Source organism: Poecile atricapillus, chromosome 3, assembly GCF_030490865.1.
Source record: "Poecile atricapillus isolate bPoeAtr1 chromosome 3, bPoeAtr1.hap1, whole genome shotgun sequence".
NCBI classification, from domain to species: Eukaryota; Metazoa; Chordata; class Aves; order Passeriformes; family Paridae; genus Poecile; species Poecile atricapillus.
Window position 1 is genome coordinate 18340924 of NC_081251.1, and position 14588 is coordinate 18355511.

General features: G+C 37.4%; 1 protein-coding gene across 3 annotated transcripts in view; it reads right to left on the reverse strand.

The window, feature by feature from the left end:
- Positions 1–3368: 3368 nt before the first annotated feature.
- The window catches only part of TRAPPC12 (trafficking protein particle complex subunit 12), a 50542-nt gene continuing 39322 nt past the window's right edge, over positions 3369–14588 (reverse strand). For 2 of the 3 annotated variants that reach the window (XM_058835146.1, XM_058835147.1), the window contains exons 9-12: positions 11262–11360; positions 5990–6090; positions 5109–5196; positions 3369–3712 (exon numbers count right to left, since the gene is read on the reverse strand). In XM_058835146.1, coding sequence (XP_058691129.1) covers positions 3470–3712; positions 5109–5196; positions 5990–6090; positions 11262–11360 — 531 coding nt within the window. In that variant the 3' untranslated portion in view covers positions 3369–3469. The remainder of the gene's footprint in view (positions 3713–5108; positions 5197–5989; positions 6091–11261; positions 11361–14588) is intronic. The other variant, XM_058835148.1, reaches the window with a different exon arrangement.

Consider the following 14588-nt stretch of genomic DNA (forward strand, 5'->3'; position numbering starts at 1 on the left):
TCTTTTGAGGATCACAGTCTCTGTGCATAATGTAATTATCTGAATGTCTAAAGTACAGCTTCTTTTCTCCTCTTTTATTAAAAGTGGGAATTTAAATGCAAAACTTCTGTTAAGGCACATTAAGCTTTAAGATTTGAATACAACAATCAGTGCATTCAGGCTCTGCTTTCCACAGCTTTTCTCACTTAGCCAGATGACATATGCATGCTGTGTTTTAGAACTGAGCTCTGCCCTCATTTACACCAGGAACCCTCATTAAATTCAGCTAAATTCATTGAATTTAACAGGATTGCCTGGTGTAATTAATGTTTTGAGGACAAAGTTTGTCCTCAGCTTTAATGTTTTAACATCATATAGAGCATTCAGATGTGTAACAGGCAGAATTTAGGGAAGTCAATGACTTAACTTGTATGTATGTCACATCCAAACCATAAAGTGACATTGAGTCTTGCCTGCATTTCATAAACAGTTAACAATTTGCATACATCCAGCAGTGATAATATGCCTTTGCATTTAAATTTTAATTATTCTGCAAGTCTACCAGGATGTCACTTGTTTAATGGCTCGCTGAGCTTAGAGGTCACCCAGTCCAAGTCTCCTCTAATGGCATTTTTATCTGAGTAAAAGCTTCTACTAATAAGAACACAGCAAACATGCTGAAGTAAGACCTATGTAGTAATAAACATGAATTGGAATGTAGAGGAATTTAGAGAAAAGGGGATTTTGTTCTCAGAGTGTTTCTTTTATAATGGTTATTTGACTCTGACTAGGATAATAAATTTTTATTCTCTGCCGACTAGAATACAGACTGTCATTTACATTTGCAGTATCAGGCACAATGGAACCAAAAAGGAAAATTTTTACTTCAGTTGTAAAGGGGCCTTCAGCATGCTGGATATGATAGATCATGCTACTTTCACTTAGCATTGGAACAGACAAATGACACTTCTTGAAAGCGTAGGCAACAGTACAATACAACGTGACACTTTAGCTAAATGTGTGTGAATCTCTTTTGTATTATTTTACATATTACTGTAAAAAAACTTTAATGGAAATTACAGATAGCTTGTGTTGGAAAGGACCTTTGAAGCTTATTTAGTTCAATCCTCTCCAAGAGCACAGACACTTTCCACTGGAACAAGTTGCTTACAACCCATCCAGCCTTTGTCTTGAATGCATCCAAGGATGTGGAGTCTCTCTAGGCAAACTATTCCAGTGCCACACCAAGAAGAATAATAGTTTCCTTATGTCCAAGCTAAACCGACCCTCTTCAAGACATAAGGAAACTATTGTTTATAATGTTGTCCCTAGTCCTATCACTACATGTTCCTGGTAAACTGTTCAGTGCCCTCAGGGTCTTTGAGAACAATTGTTGTCACATACCAGTTCTTTTTATCTCAAAAAAATGCTCAAGAAAAGGGACCTATATGACCTATAGAAAATACACTACTAGAATAAAAAAATGAGTACAGGGAATAACATACCTGATCAGATTAACAGCTGTAACAAAATGAAAACAACAGTGATTTCAACTCAATGTTACCAATGTAAACTGAGAGTATGTCTCATTATTGTTATACCTTACCTAAAATCCTAGCAGCAATTAAAACAAATGTAAGACCTCATAAAGAATAATGCCAATATACCTGCTTTTCATTTACTATTTTAATACTTACTAAAGTTATGTAAATGGTATTTAAGCCCAGCTGAAGCAGGTGGTGCTGAATATTTAATTTTTGAATTTGGTAGTGGTACCTTAGGACAAGTCTACTCAGGTGCTGCACAAGTTTAATTCAGATCCAGCTGTTGAACCTAGTGGCCAAGTCAGAAACAGAAATACCAACTGCTTTAATTTTTTTTTCAGTTGCTTGGAACACAACTAGCTATTGTTTCAGTGTAGCAGTATGGCCTGTCAAACAGAAATCTACTGTAAAAATGGAGCAAATTCTCTTTCTGTGTAAACTGCAGGCTTATGTCTTTTCAAGCGACCAGCATCCTTATGTCTCTGCATGTGTAGACTGTGGAAGTTTTCAAGAAACCTGATTTTTGAGTACAACTGTTTGGCCCCTGTACAGTATCTCCAGATGGGCGAGCATAAAAATGAGTTAGTGGTTACTTAAAAATACAGGTGGGGGTATTTAAATGGAGTGAGAATTAATTGATGGATATGGCATTAAAAAATGCAACACACAGAACTGTCCCATGGCAGTGATTTATGACAAAAATCTAGTCCAATTGCTAAGCATTAAATCTCAAAACAGTAAAACCCCCCAATGAACAGATGCATATATTGTGTTCATGTATGAGTGGGAGTATCTGCATTGAATATTTACGATACAGATGCAGGGAAAAATGTGGGCAGAGAAGTGAAATACACTGGTATCACAGTGGTACTGTGATTCCAAAAATATGTGTTCTGAGGGATGCCAGAATCAGTGCATGCTGATACTGCTGCATCACTAACTTAATTTCCTTGTGTCCTGAACCCCATTTGCTTCCACTTTGTGTGGCCTAACCCTTAAGACACCTCTGCCTCAGGCTCTGCATCATTTTCCCTGGGAAATATTTTGTGCTCAGTGTTTTTGCTTGATAATGGAAAAGGCAAGGAACTGAGCTGAAATCCAGTGTTTCCACTCTAACTGTCAGTGCTCACTTCTCTGCCCAGCAGAATGCCAGAGTGGAGCAGCTTTGCAGAATCCACGTGATTTAATCTGAAAGATTTAACAGTAACTCAAAACCAAGGAAGTGGAGAGAGACCATTTAGTATAGTCCCTCATACTGTGGGAAACTGATACTGTGCAGGACTGTATGACTCCCTCACATGCTCAATGTCCCTGTGCTACTGGAACCTGGACCAGATAGCCTCCCAATTCCTGCCAACCTCAGCCATGCTGTGACTCTGAATAGTGCTTATCAAGCAGCCTCCTCTGACAGTCACAGACACACAAAGGTGTAATATTCAGGAGTCTGATGGCGACAAAATGAAGCACAAAGAGTAGAAGCAGATGAAGAGAGGTGCATTCAGAATTTCCTTTCTGTAATACACATACTGATACTCTGGAAATAACTCCTAGCTGATGAAATAAGGTCATGTGGCTTGCTCACTGACTACTTAAAATCAAGACAATAAAAGGTTAAATTCAGTTTTTCTCATAAAAGAATCTGAGTAGTTGACTGTACAAATATATATACATACATACATACACACATACATATATATATATATATAGATATAGATATAAAATAGTGCACTGTAATGAGTAGTAACTGGATGGTAACAGACCTGTAGGGATGAAGCTGACTTTAAGCACAGTCTTTGCAATGACAGGCCTGTTAGAGATGACAGGTTCTGTAGTAATGCCACTAAATATTTGTAATTGAATAGATTTTATTTCACATTTACACATTAGCGAGAGTATATACAATTAAAAAAATCATCCTTGCTGGAAAAAAATCAGTTGGAAATGATCTATCCTAACTTGAGACACTGAGTATTAAAGCTATCACCCTCTTTGATAGCTACAGCCTCTAGAAGTGCCTGCTTCTTCTGCATACTGCGAGATGACTCCAGTTCATACATAGTGGTCAGGTTGAAGAGGACACTCTCATGTAGGTAGTGTTGAGGGTCCTGCTGAACCATTCCTTCCAACTGCCGCAGGGAATCCTTCAGTTTCCCCAGGTAAAGAAGACAAACAGCAGCATTGTTGTTAGCCTAGTGAAAAACACATTGTAAATAAATAATGTGTTTATAAATATATATGTATGTATTTACAGATAATGAGAGAGAAGGGAAAGAAGTCTAGCATCTGCAGTTACAACATACTTACTGTATGCTAAGAATTACTATTCTGCATACGTGTGCAAAACTAAAATACATTATCAGTTACACAATGCTATACTTTTCTTATAATTCTCAAGATTTACCCTCTGCCAGTAGGACCTGCTGACTTCTAAGAGCTGAAACTCTAAAAGATAGAGTCTAAAATGAAATAGAAATAGTATATATATAATATAGTATAATTAGTCAGTTAATTCTGAAAGCCAAGTGAAACAAATTTCAGAAACGACATGAGCCTCTACATGCAGTCATTTTCACAGATTTTTTTTTTTAAATTACTTCACTATATTTTCAGAAGTGTTTTTCTCCCTCTGGCTTACATGTCCACATAAGCAACAGGAAGATACTTTCTTATCACAAAGGCATCTACAAGTGACTTCACGTAAGTCTAGCAGATAGGGCAGTCTAAATACATCATAAATGATCAAGTCAGGTTCCATTTTCCTTACCACACAAAATGGATTTTATGAGTTACTGAAAGATTCCAACGGTACGAAGTGATATAGCATGTTTAGCAGCAGAAACTTTAATATATTCTGAAAGCTGCAGATAAAGGAAGAACATGGCCTTTTAGGATAACATATTCTTCTGTCCATTCAGGAAACCTTACTGAACTTGTGTGATTTATAATACACACTATTTTATGGCTTGCAAAATAATGCAATTCATGTATTCCTTAAAGTCAGTCCCTTCAGTCTGTAAATGGCCTTGGAACAGATTACTGGGGGTAAGCTGTCTGACTTCTCAGGAACCCTCTTACATGACCTGCACTGAAAACTTCCAGGTGTAGGAAACCCAAAGGTAAATAAACAGCTCTTTGATCTCAGCTTGTGACAGGAACTCAAGGCTCTTACATGCAATGTGTTAAAAATGTCATGTTTAAAATTACAATATCCTTTCAATGTTGTGTGAAATCAAGTTAATTTTATACACGTTGGCAGCTGCCGTTTCTTTTTCTGACATGCAAGTCTATGCTAAAAACAGTGAATGCAAAAAAAAGTGCTTTCACAAAGATCCCATAAAAGAAGAGTGTCTCAGAATTTCTACATGCATGCCTAAGTATTCATGCCCTTCATACAGACTGGTTCTTAACTTCCCATCCCATATTTTATTTTATCCTTATGTATACTGTAAACCTTTTGGCACACATGCCACATCCCATTTTTCTGTAAAGCTCTGAGCATACTCAGGGTACTAATTAAATCCATGCATGAAGTATTATGAGAATAATTTAGGTGTTCATTATATATGTAGCAATTTGAAGATTTACCACAGCATTTGATGAGTCGATCCTTAAAATTTCTGTGAAAAATCGATGAGCTTCTGCAAAATTATTCTGACCAAGGTAGAGAAATGCTCTAGAAAGTAAGTGACAAATAAATGAGTTCTCAAAAACCCAAGGTAATAATACATTTAAAAAAGAATGGACACCATTTTTTATTTTTCCTGTTACAGATGTGAGAGTTTCTGACATTTGTTCTCCACAGTGTGAAGGAGACGCTGATTTATAGACAAATGGAATGACAACTTGGATCACTCAGCTATTGTATTTTTTGCCTATGAAACCAACAGTCTTCATTGTGTTTTTATTAATTTAAATTTAATTTAAATGCAGATATTCTCTTCCCAGAATTATTTCTCTTCTTGAAATCAGCCATATAATTTTCAGAGCACTTTTGAATAGTATCTTCTAAATATATTTAGCCAATGTGCTAACCATTGCAAAGTAAGTCCCCCACCACAGAGCTCTATTTACTACAGTGTATTCAAGCATCCTTTGAAGCTACTGGGTGATACTCTCCTGGCAGATCTGATTGTAGGATAACTGCCCAAAATAACTTCTCCTCTCCTAAGAGTTATTTATGCAAACGTATACTGAAAAAACACAGTGAAAGTATGCAGTGCCTGAAAGAATGAGAAAAAACTTTGTAAAATCAACTGAAAGATCACAATTTCAATGCAGGATAATACGTCTGTACCAAGTTATAGAGATCTCCTGAGTCTGTATGCCAGTCAGTCTCACTTATGACAGATGATGTTCCATAAAAAAGAGAAAGAGAACAGGGTTGTCTCAAGGGTAGTTTAATGATCACCTTTCATACTGTTAGAACTACATTTTAAGAAGTTTTATTTAGCTATTAAAATATCTACCTGTTCATTAAAACCATAATTTGGCTCTGTAGTCCATCCAATTTGTGAGTCACTTTCTCAACATCTTGAAAATATTTTTCTGCAGTTTTTATGTCTCCAATCTAGACAGAAAAATCATAAGTAAGTTACCATAATAAGAAGAAAAGAGCTACATCCTGATTATACCTTATAAGGACACAAAACCATACATAATATATCAAAGTCCGTTATCAATCTCTTTACACCAAGGTGACCGGGTAACACCTGTTACCAAACAATGTACTTGAAGAGCCATGTTAAGGTCATGAAAAGCACCCCAAAAGCATGCCAAGTTTGCCCAAAGCAGTTTCTCAGCTGGGGGCTGTGGAGCACTCGTGGACTGTAGGGAAAGGAGGCCCCATATCCTCATTTAGTCCCTTTGTTGTAACTAACTCCACAGTTCAGAAAAGTAGCTGAAAATGAGAAAAGGTCAGAGTTACTTCCAGTGAGACTGGGCATTAGTCCACAGGAAGAGAGACACCAGTGACCTCATATGTAGCACAGGACCCACACCTGGGTAACCCACAGCCTCTGGGTCGCAGCCAGGGGCCACAGAATGATTTCAGTGCATCACACCACATGTCAGAAAACAACTTAAATACAATGGGCCACTGAGGGTATTGGGAAGATGGTCCAATTGCAGATTAAAAAACCACCAAAGAGTGACTGGAGAAGGATGAAGGAATGAGAGATTTGAAAACTGGCATAAAGAAATACAGATTTGATGGGGACTGGAATGGGGAAGGGGGTTTCTAAAAAAAGGTGTGTCACATACATTGCTCTTTGAGATGAAAAAATACTTGAAGAAGGCCACTTATTTGGAAAATGAGTTAGCAGCATATTTTTTGAGCTGGAGAGATGGAAGAAGATGAAAACTCACTACTGGGTGAAATAAATCTAACAGAATCTCTCAAAAGGAGTAAAATTAAACTAGTTCAGAAGCATAAAACCATGGAAACCAGGCAGTCCTCAGGTGGGGACATTCAAGGGGGCCCTCAAGAGACCACCCATTTATTTAAAAACACTGTGAAAAATGTTTGTGACAAAAGTGTTGAAGTCGCCTTAAATCTCTCAGATGGTGGATATTACACATCTGAATCTTACTAGGAAACTTAATCCAGAATTCTTAAATTGCCCTAGCATTAGAAAACACTTTCTGTCTTACTGCACTTTTAACCTCAGCTTTTTGTCCTGTCCATAGTGATAGTGAAGAATGTAAAACTCCTCTTTTTTTACAGTCTTTTGCATACTTGAAAATTTTTTCTTTCCCATCTAGAATGAGGATCAATTTTCAGGCAAAGCAGTGTTTATCCCTTTCTCATAGAATATGAGATAATGCTTTCTGGATTCTCTGAACTCTCTCCTGTTACTTCACATCCTCTGTGAGTGCCCACATAAGAAGTCTCCACAATCCAACTGATCTCTCACCAGCAGTGAGAAGCAGGAATCACTTCATATTTCACACGTGAATATGAATTTTGCTTTTATGCCAAGTATCTGGAAGTCCAATTTGTTTACCCTTATGTAGTTTTCTTACTCTCAGCCTATTTCCCTTCTAAAGGAAATAGGCTTGTTGTTGCTTCTCATTATGTATTTGTGTTACTCCCAGTCCTTGGTAGCATTCTGCCTTTGCTGTTTGAATCACAGCCAATTTAACATTTCAGATTCTCAACTTGTCAAGATTATTCTGCATTCTGATACTGCCCTTCATAGTATCTGTACCACTCCCAGCTTGGCATCATCTGTATATTTTACAAGCATGCTTCACATTTCATCATACAGTACTACCTAACCAAAAAATACAAACACTACAAACCCTAAAGAGATCCTTGTGGAAAAGATCATCTAGCAAGTCCTTCTAGTCATCAGCAAATTACTTTCCAACTGCACTTTTCAGAGACAGCAAACATCCATCCATCTGAAAGCTACATCTACATTTCTTCCCAATTTGCTTATGGGAGTATCACAGTGGCAGCCAAAGCTGTGGCCAAAGCTGAAGCCCTACTAACACCACTGATGTAACAGATTCTGCTTTACCTCTAACCACAAGACTCATCCCTTGTCAACATAAGGAAATTATTCTTCTTTAGGTTTAGATAATCCAATTGAACACTGCAGTCTGTCCATCTACCAAGCATTTCTGGAATACCCACTAATAGTCTTTTCTAAAGAAACAGATGCATTTCTCCCAGATGTTATGTAACTGGACTCAAAACAAAATAAATATTATTCATTCTAAAATACCATACATTCAGTTATATTGACAAAGGATACAGTTTCTCTCTATAAATCCCACTAAAAATGTAAATCACCAAGAAAATAATTACACTTAACTAGAAGATAATGCTGGTGAAGTGCAAATGAATCTGTCCTTGAGTAGTTTTAGACTGGGAATCCCTTACGCATGAGAACAATCAATTTCTAAAACAAGCTACCAGTTTGTTCTCCTGGGCGCTTGATGAGTCCAAATCTAGTATGCTTTGATACTAATCACACATTATTTGTGATCATGAATAGTTCTGATTTCATAGCAGATCTTCTCAGCAAACATGCTGAACCCTTAAATCTCATTTTTCCCACAGAGGGAAAACATTTTACTTTTTAAGAAATTTTGGTGGGAAAGATCATTTAAAAGAAGTAACTAATTTTAATTAGTCATTAAAGTAATTTAGCCAATTTAAGTGGTCTTTATCACTTATTCATCACTTTATCACTTATTTAACTTAGTTCAGAAAGTATAACCAGTATCTAACAATAATTAGCACATCAAATAAAAATGAAAATTCTACTGTTAACCTCAAATAATCATACTCTCTAACGAGGAGTCTTCAATATACTATGTGCTTAACTTTGTTGTTTGTCTGGAAACAAAGATTATTTTTTTCCTAGAAATTTTTTATTGCTTTTGACTTAGTTTTACAGCATTTTATTGCAGAGGGTAAGGTCAGGCAGCTTTTAAAATTTTTTCTTAACTTACTTATTCAAATGGAAATTTTGGGTAGGTCAGACAGTGAGAGCTACACAATATAATCCTAGAGACTGAAATGTATTCACTCTTTCTCTATTTCATGTGAATTTCTGTTTTACAGGTCAGATGACTGCTGAAAGAATTACAGTCCTTATGAAAATTTCTTTGTGATAGACTCTCTCTTTTCCTGCATTCTGCACTTCTATAATTCTCATTTCCCATTTCTTAAGGCAACAGCCAAAGGCCTTACATCAGATCTAGACCTCCTTATGTTCCACATACATGTGAAGATAAAGAGGACATGAGGTCTTAAGGTAATTAAGAAAAAATAAAGTAAAGCAAAGTTTTACATGATGAAAAAGGTTGCAACTTTTTTCTGTTAAACTCCTGAATTACACTCTACTTTACTTTATTGCTTTGCTTCATATGTGTGATGTCTACTGTCAAACAGTGTCTGTGACTCATAAGCAACTGGAATCTGGCTGCCTTACGCCTCTCTTGGTAAATGTTCAAAGTTAGCAGCACAGTCTGAGGTTATTTGGGAATTACTACTTGTTTTTGAGAAGTTGTGACATTTGAATATGAGAAAATTGCTTTTCTGTTTTACCTGCAAGACATTTTATTCTTTTTCCAGAGATTGCCTTGTCAACAGTACACACTTACCACAGAGTGATCTTACCAAAATTATGATGCCCAAGACTGCAATACATTTATTTTTCTTTAATTCAAACGGCTTAGTTTTGATTTTTGATTTGTCCAGGTGGACACTGCCTATTTCTCTTAATGTATCAAAAATCTTACATCTGTTGCACTAGCAATCCCCAGACAGAGCTGAAAATTTTGTCACAGAAAAAGACAACAAGACAATAAAACCTTATCTCCTTAAGGTGCTAGAAGAAAGGAAAACCTTGCATTTAGAAATAATATTATTTTTAACTTCTATCTAGGTCACATGAAAATATCAAGGACTCCTCATAACCCCTTTTGCTATGTCCAGATCTGACAGCAAAACCCCTCAGAACTGGAGGCCCATTGTCACAGCCAGTATTGTGGAGGTCAGTGATTTCAAATGCTTCTGTAATTTAGGAGATGCTTTCCTCATGGAAGTGAATATTTCTCCATAGCAAATGGAACGACAAACAGACCTTGGGTGTGACATCAGGGCAGACACTCTTGTCAGAAAGGCAGTGCAAGTAACATACCCAGCTATTTTCCCAGTAAGACCAGAACTATGAATAATTTGTATTTCCTTTAGTATATTTACAGAGCCATTTTTTAATATGCATAATTATTATGTTCCCTATTTAGGTAATAATTAATGCATGCTGCCAATACCATAAAATTGCTCCTTAGTGATGGAGATCCACTTTAAACTAGAGACTTTTAAAGACAGACATGTCTAACACATTGTGAAACCATGCTCCTGCTGAGAACTGAAAATCCATGATTGAATTTGAATGACATTCTATGATTTCAAACAAGCAATGTTAATAATTACCTATTAAGAGCAAATGACTCAATTTCAATGTAATTTTATGAAGGAATGTCACAAATAAGATAATTTGTAAATACCTGACAATTCAAAATTAGATTTATCATTAATTATAAAAGTAAGTAGATAAAAGAGGAAAAGTTTGAATTATCAGTATCAGAAATACAAAAGAACTGCAAAGAACTTGTGAGATACTAAAAATTAAAAAAATCAGATACCTATTTAGATGCATCATTTTTATGAAAAATAAAAAGACATCTATTTTTATTTATCATTAAATACAGTAACATGGACATTTATTATACTTTTCTGTATACTGTCTTTTTCTTTTAAGTTGCTCTCCTCCCCTGTCTTCTCAGGAATATGGTCTGGATAAAAGAAGAACACTCTTAAATTTTTTCCAGATGAAGATGGCAGTTATACAGTGTGACTGAGAGTTGCATGCAGTCTGAGGTAGTGAGACATGAGATTTTTAGTGAAATTCTGTCTCACTGATGTCAATGGGAGCTTTACCCTTAGTTTTAGGGAAAGCAGAATGTCACTCTTTGAATAAAATACTAGTATAACTTTCTCCAGCATGTTCTTTGTTTGCTAATGCACTTGTACTACTATAGGTGCTTCATATTTCCTAACTATATCTAATAGGACACAGTAGAAGGCTTTTTGTCTTGAGCACTGCCTCGACAATTTGACGTGTGCCCTACAAAAACAGCTATAGTTTTAAATGCAACAATTATTCTCTATGTAGCTATCAACAGCAGTATTACCTAGCAAATTTAGAATAAAATGCATACCTGAAGGAAAATCCTTCCAATTCCACTCAGCAACTGAGGTTCTTGCTGTGGGTAATACTTGATGACAGAGTGGTAAGCATCTACAGCCAGCACGTAATCCTAAGGGTAAAAAGCATACAGTCAGGTATTTAAGCTCAGAATACTTCAGCCTTTGTGTCACCTTCTTTGTAAAGACCTACTCCAACAGAATTAAAGTATTTGCAACATGTCAGTGGGACAGAATTTCTATCAATCATTGAAGGCACTAGTAGCTGACTACATTGGTCTTTTCTCAGTTATACTGGCACTGCATACACAGGGGTCTTTTTTTTTTTGTTAACAGGATCATATTCTTTTTGGAGCTAAATGCCACAAACTAAACCTCTTCATTTACTCTTCATCTTAGATTATGATTTAGAATGAAAGTCAAGCACCTTCTGTGTGACTGGGGGTACACACACTTGAGAAGTGTCTCATCTTCCAAATATGTGTATAATTTACATGGTTTAACAAACTACATTCCTACATTCTAAAGCTTTGTGAAATGCCTGTGTACATGCTCTTGTGAAAAACATCACGTGACAGAAACTGCAATTCCTGTACATCTTCAGGTGACAAACTAGCACTACTACCAAGGGAAACAAGACATTTTCCCTTCCTCTACCTGAATTGTTGGGTTTTTTTTACTGCATAAAAGCAAGTAATCTAAATAGAAAACACATCTGAGCTAAAACTAAGTGTGGGGAGGACTGGTTCTGATCTCCAGAAAGCTTTGCAAGTGACACCAAGTCTGCAGGAAGGCCATGCTGGCAGGGTGCAGCATTAAGATCTGTTTTCTCAAGATGAAATGCCAGTATACCCTCCAGCTAAGGACCAGTGACAGAAGATTAAGCAAATGGGTCCCATTTCCCACTAGAAAGAAATGCCCATGTGACTGGTTCCTGCAGTTCAGCTGTTTCATGTTTGAACTGCAGTAATTTAATGACATCAACAGGACATGTCTTTCAGAGCCTGGCCACATGGTTTGGCAGGCAGAGGTGAGAGGCACTGCCCATGCTCTGTGCTGAGACAGGCTGTAGCTGTAGGAATGTCCACTGGCACAGGGCTGTACCAGCCTCAGGTGCTGCAGCCTGGAAAAATGTGAGCAGAGGCAGAGAGCACCTGCCTTCACTTACAAGGCCCAGGCCAAGCAAAGACTCTCTGTGCTGTAATACTTTGGTGCTTCCCAACAGTCCTGCCCTTCAACTTAATACTAAGAATTGTAAATTAGTAGCAAAGAAAGCAAAGGACAATGGAGAATCATCTTACAAAACTACACAGACATCTTGGGATACTCTCTGCCCAACCATTATTCTTACTCAAATTACAGTACTCATTTTACTTGTCCCTAATGTGATCACAACTACTAGTAAAGATTTGTTTTTCTTCATCTCCTGCTTGGTTTGAGGAAGCAATGTTCCGTAGGTGTAATTAATTTCTTTTCTTGAGGATGCACTTAAAAGGAGTAAACCCTCTATCCAGTTCTGAAGTCCTCAGCACAGGAAACACATGAATGTGTTGGAGCAGGTCTAGGGGAGGGCAACAAAAATGGTCAGAGGTCTGGAACATTTCTAAAGAAAGAAGGCTGAGAGAGTTGGGGTTGCTCACCCTGGAGGAAAAGGCCCTGGGGAGACCTCACTGCAGCCTTTCAGTACCTGAAATGGGCTTATTATATATGTTGTGATAGGACAAGGGCTAATGGTTTGAACCTAAAAGAGGGTTGGTTTAGACTAGGTATAAGGAATGAATTTTTTACAATGAGGGCAATGAAATATAGAATGGGCTACCCAGAGATACGGAGAATGCTCGATCCCTGGAAACATTCCAGGTCAGATTGGTTGGTGCTCTCAGTAACCCAATCCAGTTCAAGAGGTCCCAGTGCATGCAGGGGTAAGTTAGACTAGATGACCTTGAAAGGTCTGTTCTGACCCAAACCATTCTATTTGAAACATATTGTTTCACACAAACAAAAAAATATGTCTTTGGAGTGTGATCTGTATATGAGAGAAATTACATGTCTTGTATTAGTAGGAGATGAGTCAAACAGCTCAGGAAAGCCCTCTGCAGGACCTTTATTTTGCAAACAACTTATATATTGTGGGTATAATGATTAATTCTGAACAATTAATTATTAAAATTTAAAGTTTATTACAATTTTAATGTGCCATGACAAGTTCACTCTTATTACTGGTAATAAAAAGAGTTCAGAGGAAAACCAATGTGCCACATACACAAGTATATTTATGTAAATGCTGCTGTATTTATCATTCACAACTCAAATGTGATGAAATTAAAGCAACCACAATTTTTCATGTTTATGATTTAGAAAAACTTCAATTTTCATTTTAACAGCTCTCAGTAAAGGATTTCATTCATCATGGAGTACGACTGTGTTAGGCATACAAAACTTGGAATAGGGACCTTTTGATCTAGCTCTTTAGAGGAACCCCAGACATAACTGTAGTACCTATTAATTCTTCCAACAGTATAACCTACTAAATCTGAAGGACTGTCTAGAACTGTGATTTTTATCCCTTCAAGCATCAAATGTAGTCACTAGAGAAATAATTTTCTTGTATCAAATTCTGTGGTTCTAAAGCTGCCCCTTTACCCAGTGCTCACTCTTGTGCACACTCTAAGGCTCTGGCTACACAACAAAGATGCACAGCAGAACCATGAGGGATTGTGACTCTGCAGTCACATCCCCAAACTGCTGCATAAACAACTCCCAGGAGACCATGCATCAAGTTGATAGATAAGTGCTTCTGCCAGCTTAGTCTACAGCTTAGCATGAACTGACTGCAGAAAAGCCTCAGCCACAAGAAGCTGCACGAGTGGGCAGTGTTTGCACCATCACAGCAGCACAGGCTCCCTCTTGTACATAGCAGCCAGCCTTGGTAGGGACAAGCAGCCAAGTCTTAGAGGCCTGTCGCCCTGAAAACTCAGCTTCTGAGCTTGCTAACATAGTTTTCTAAAGACTTTCCCAGGACAGTAACTGTAAACATAGATATGTGTACATTCTTTCTGTTACACGTCTTGTGATAGACATCTCTCATGGCCAGTGCAGTGAGAAAGTGTTATCCTGACCACCCAATCCCTGGCTGTGGTCACAAGCCTATAAATCCTGGGAGGAAAAATAAACTTTCTCTTCTCTTCACCACACCTCAACCTGTGTCCGTGTGATCTATCCATCTTCAGTGGTAACAGAGGCCCATACTGCAGGGGCTTCATGGGTTTGGACTAGCCAGGGAATGAAACCCTCCTCCTTTTCTGCACTCCTTGTCCTTTTCTCCAACACCATATGCATTA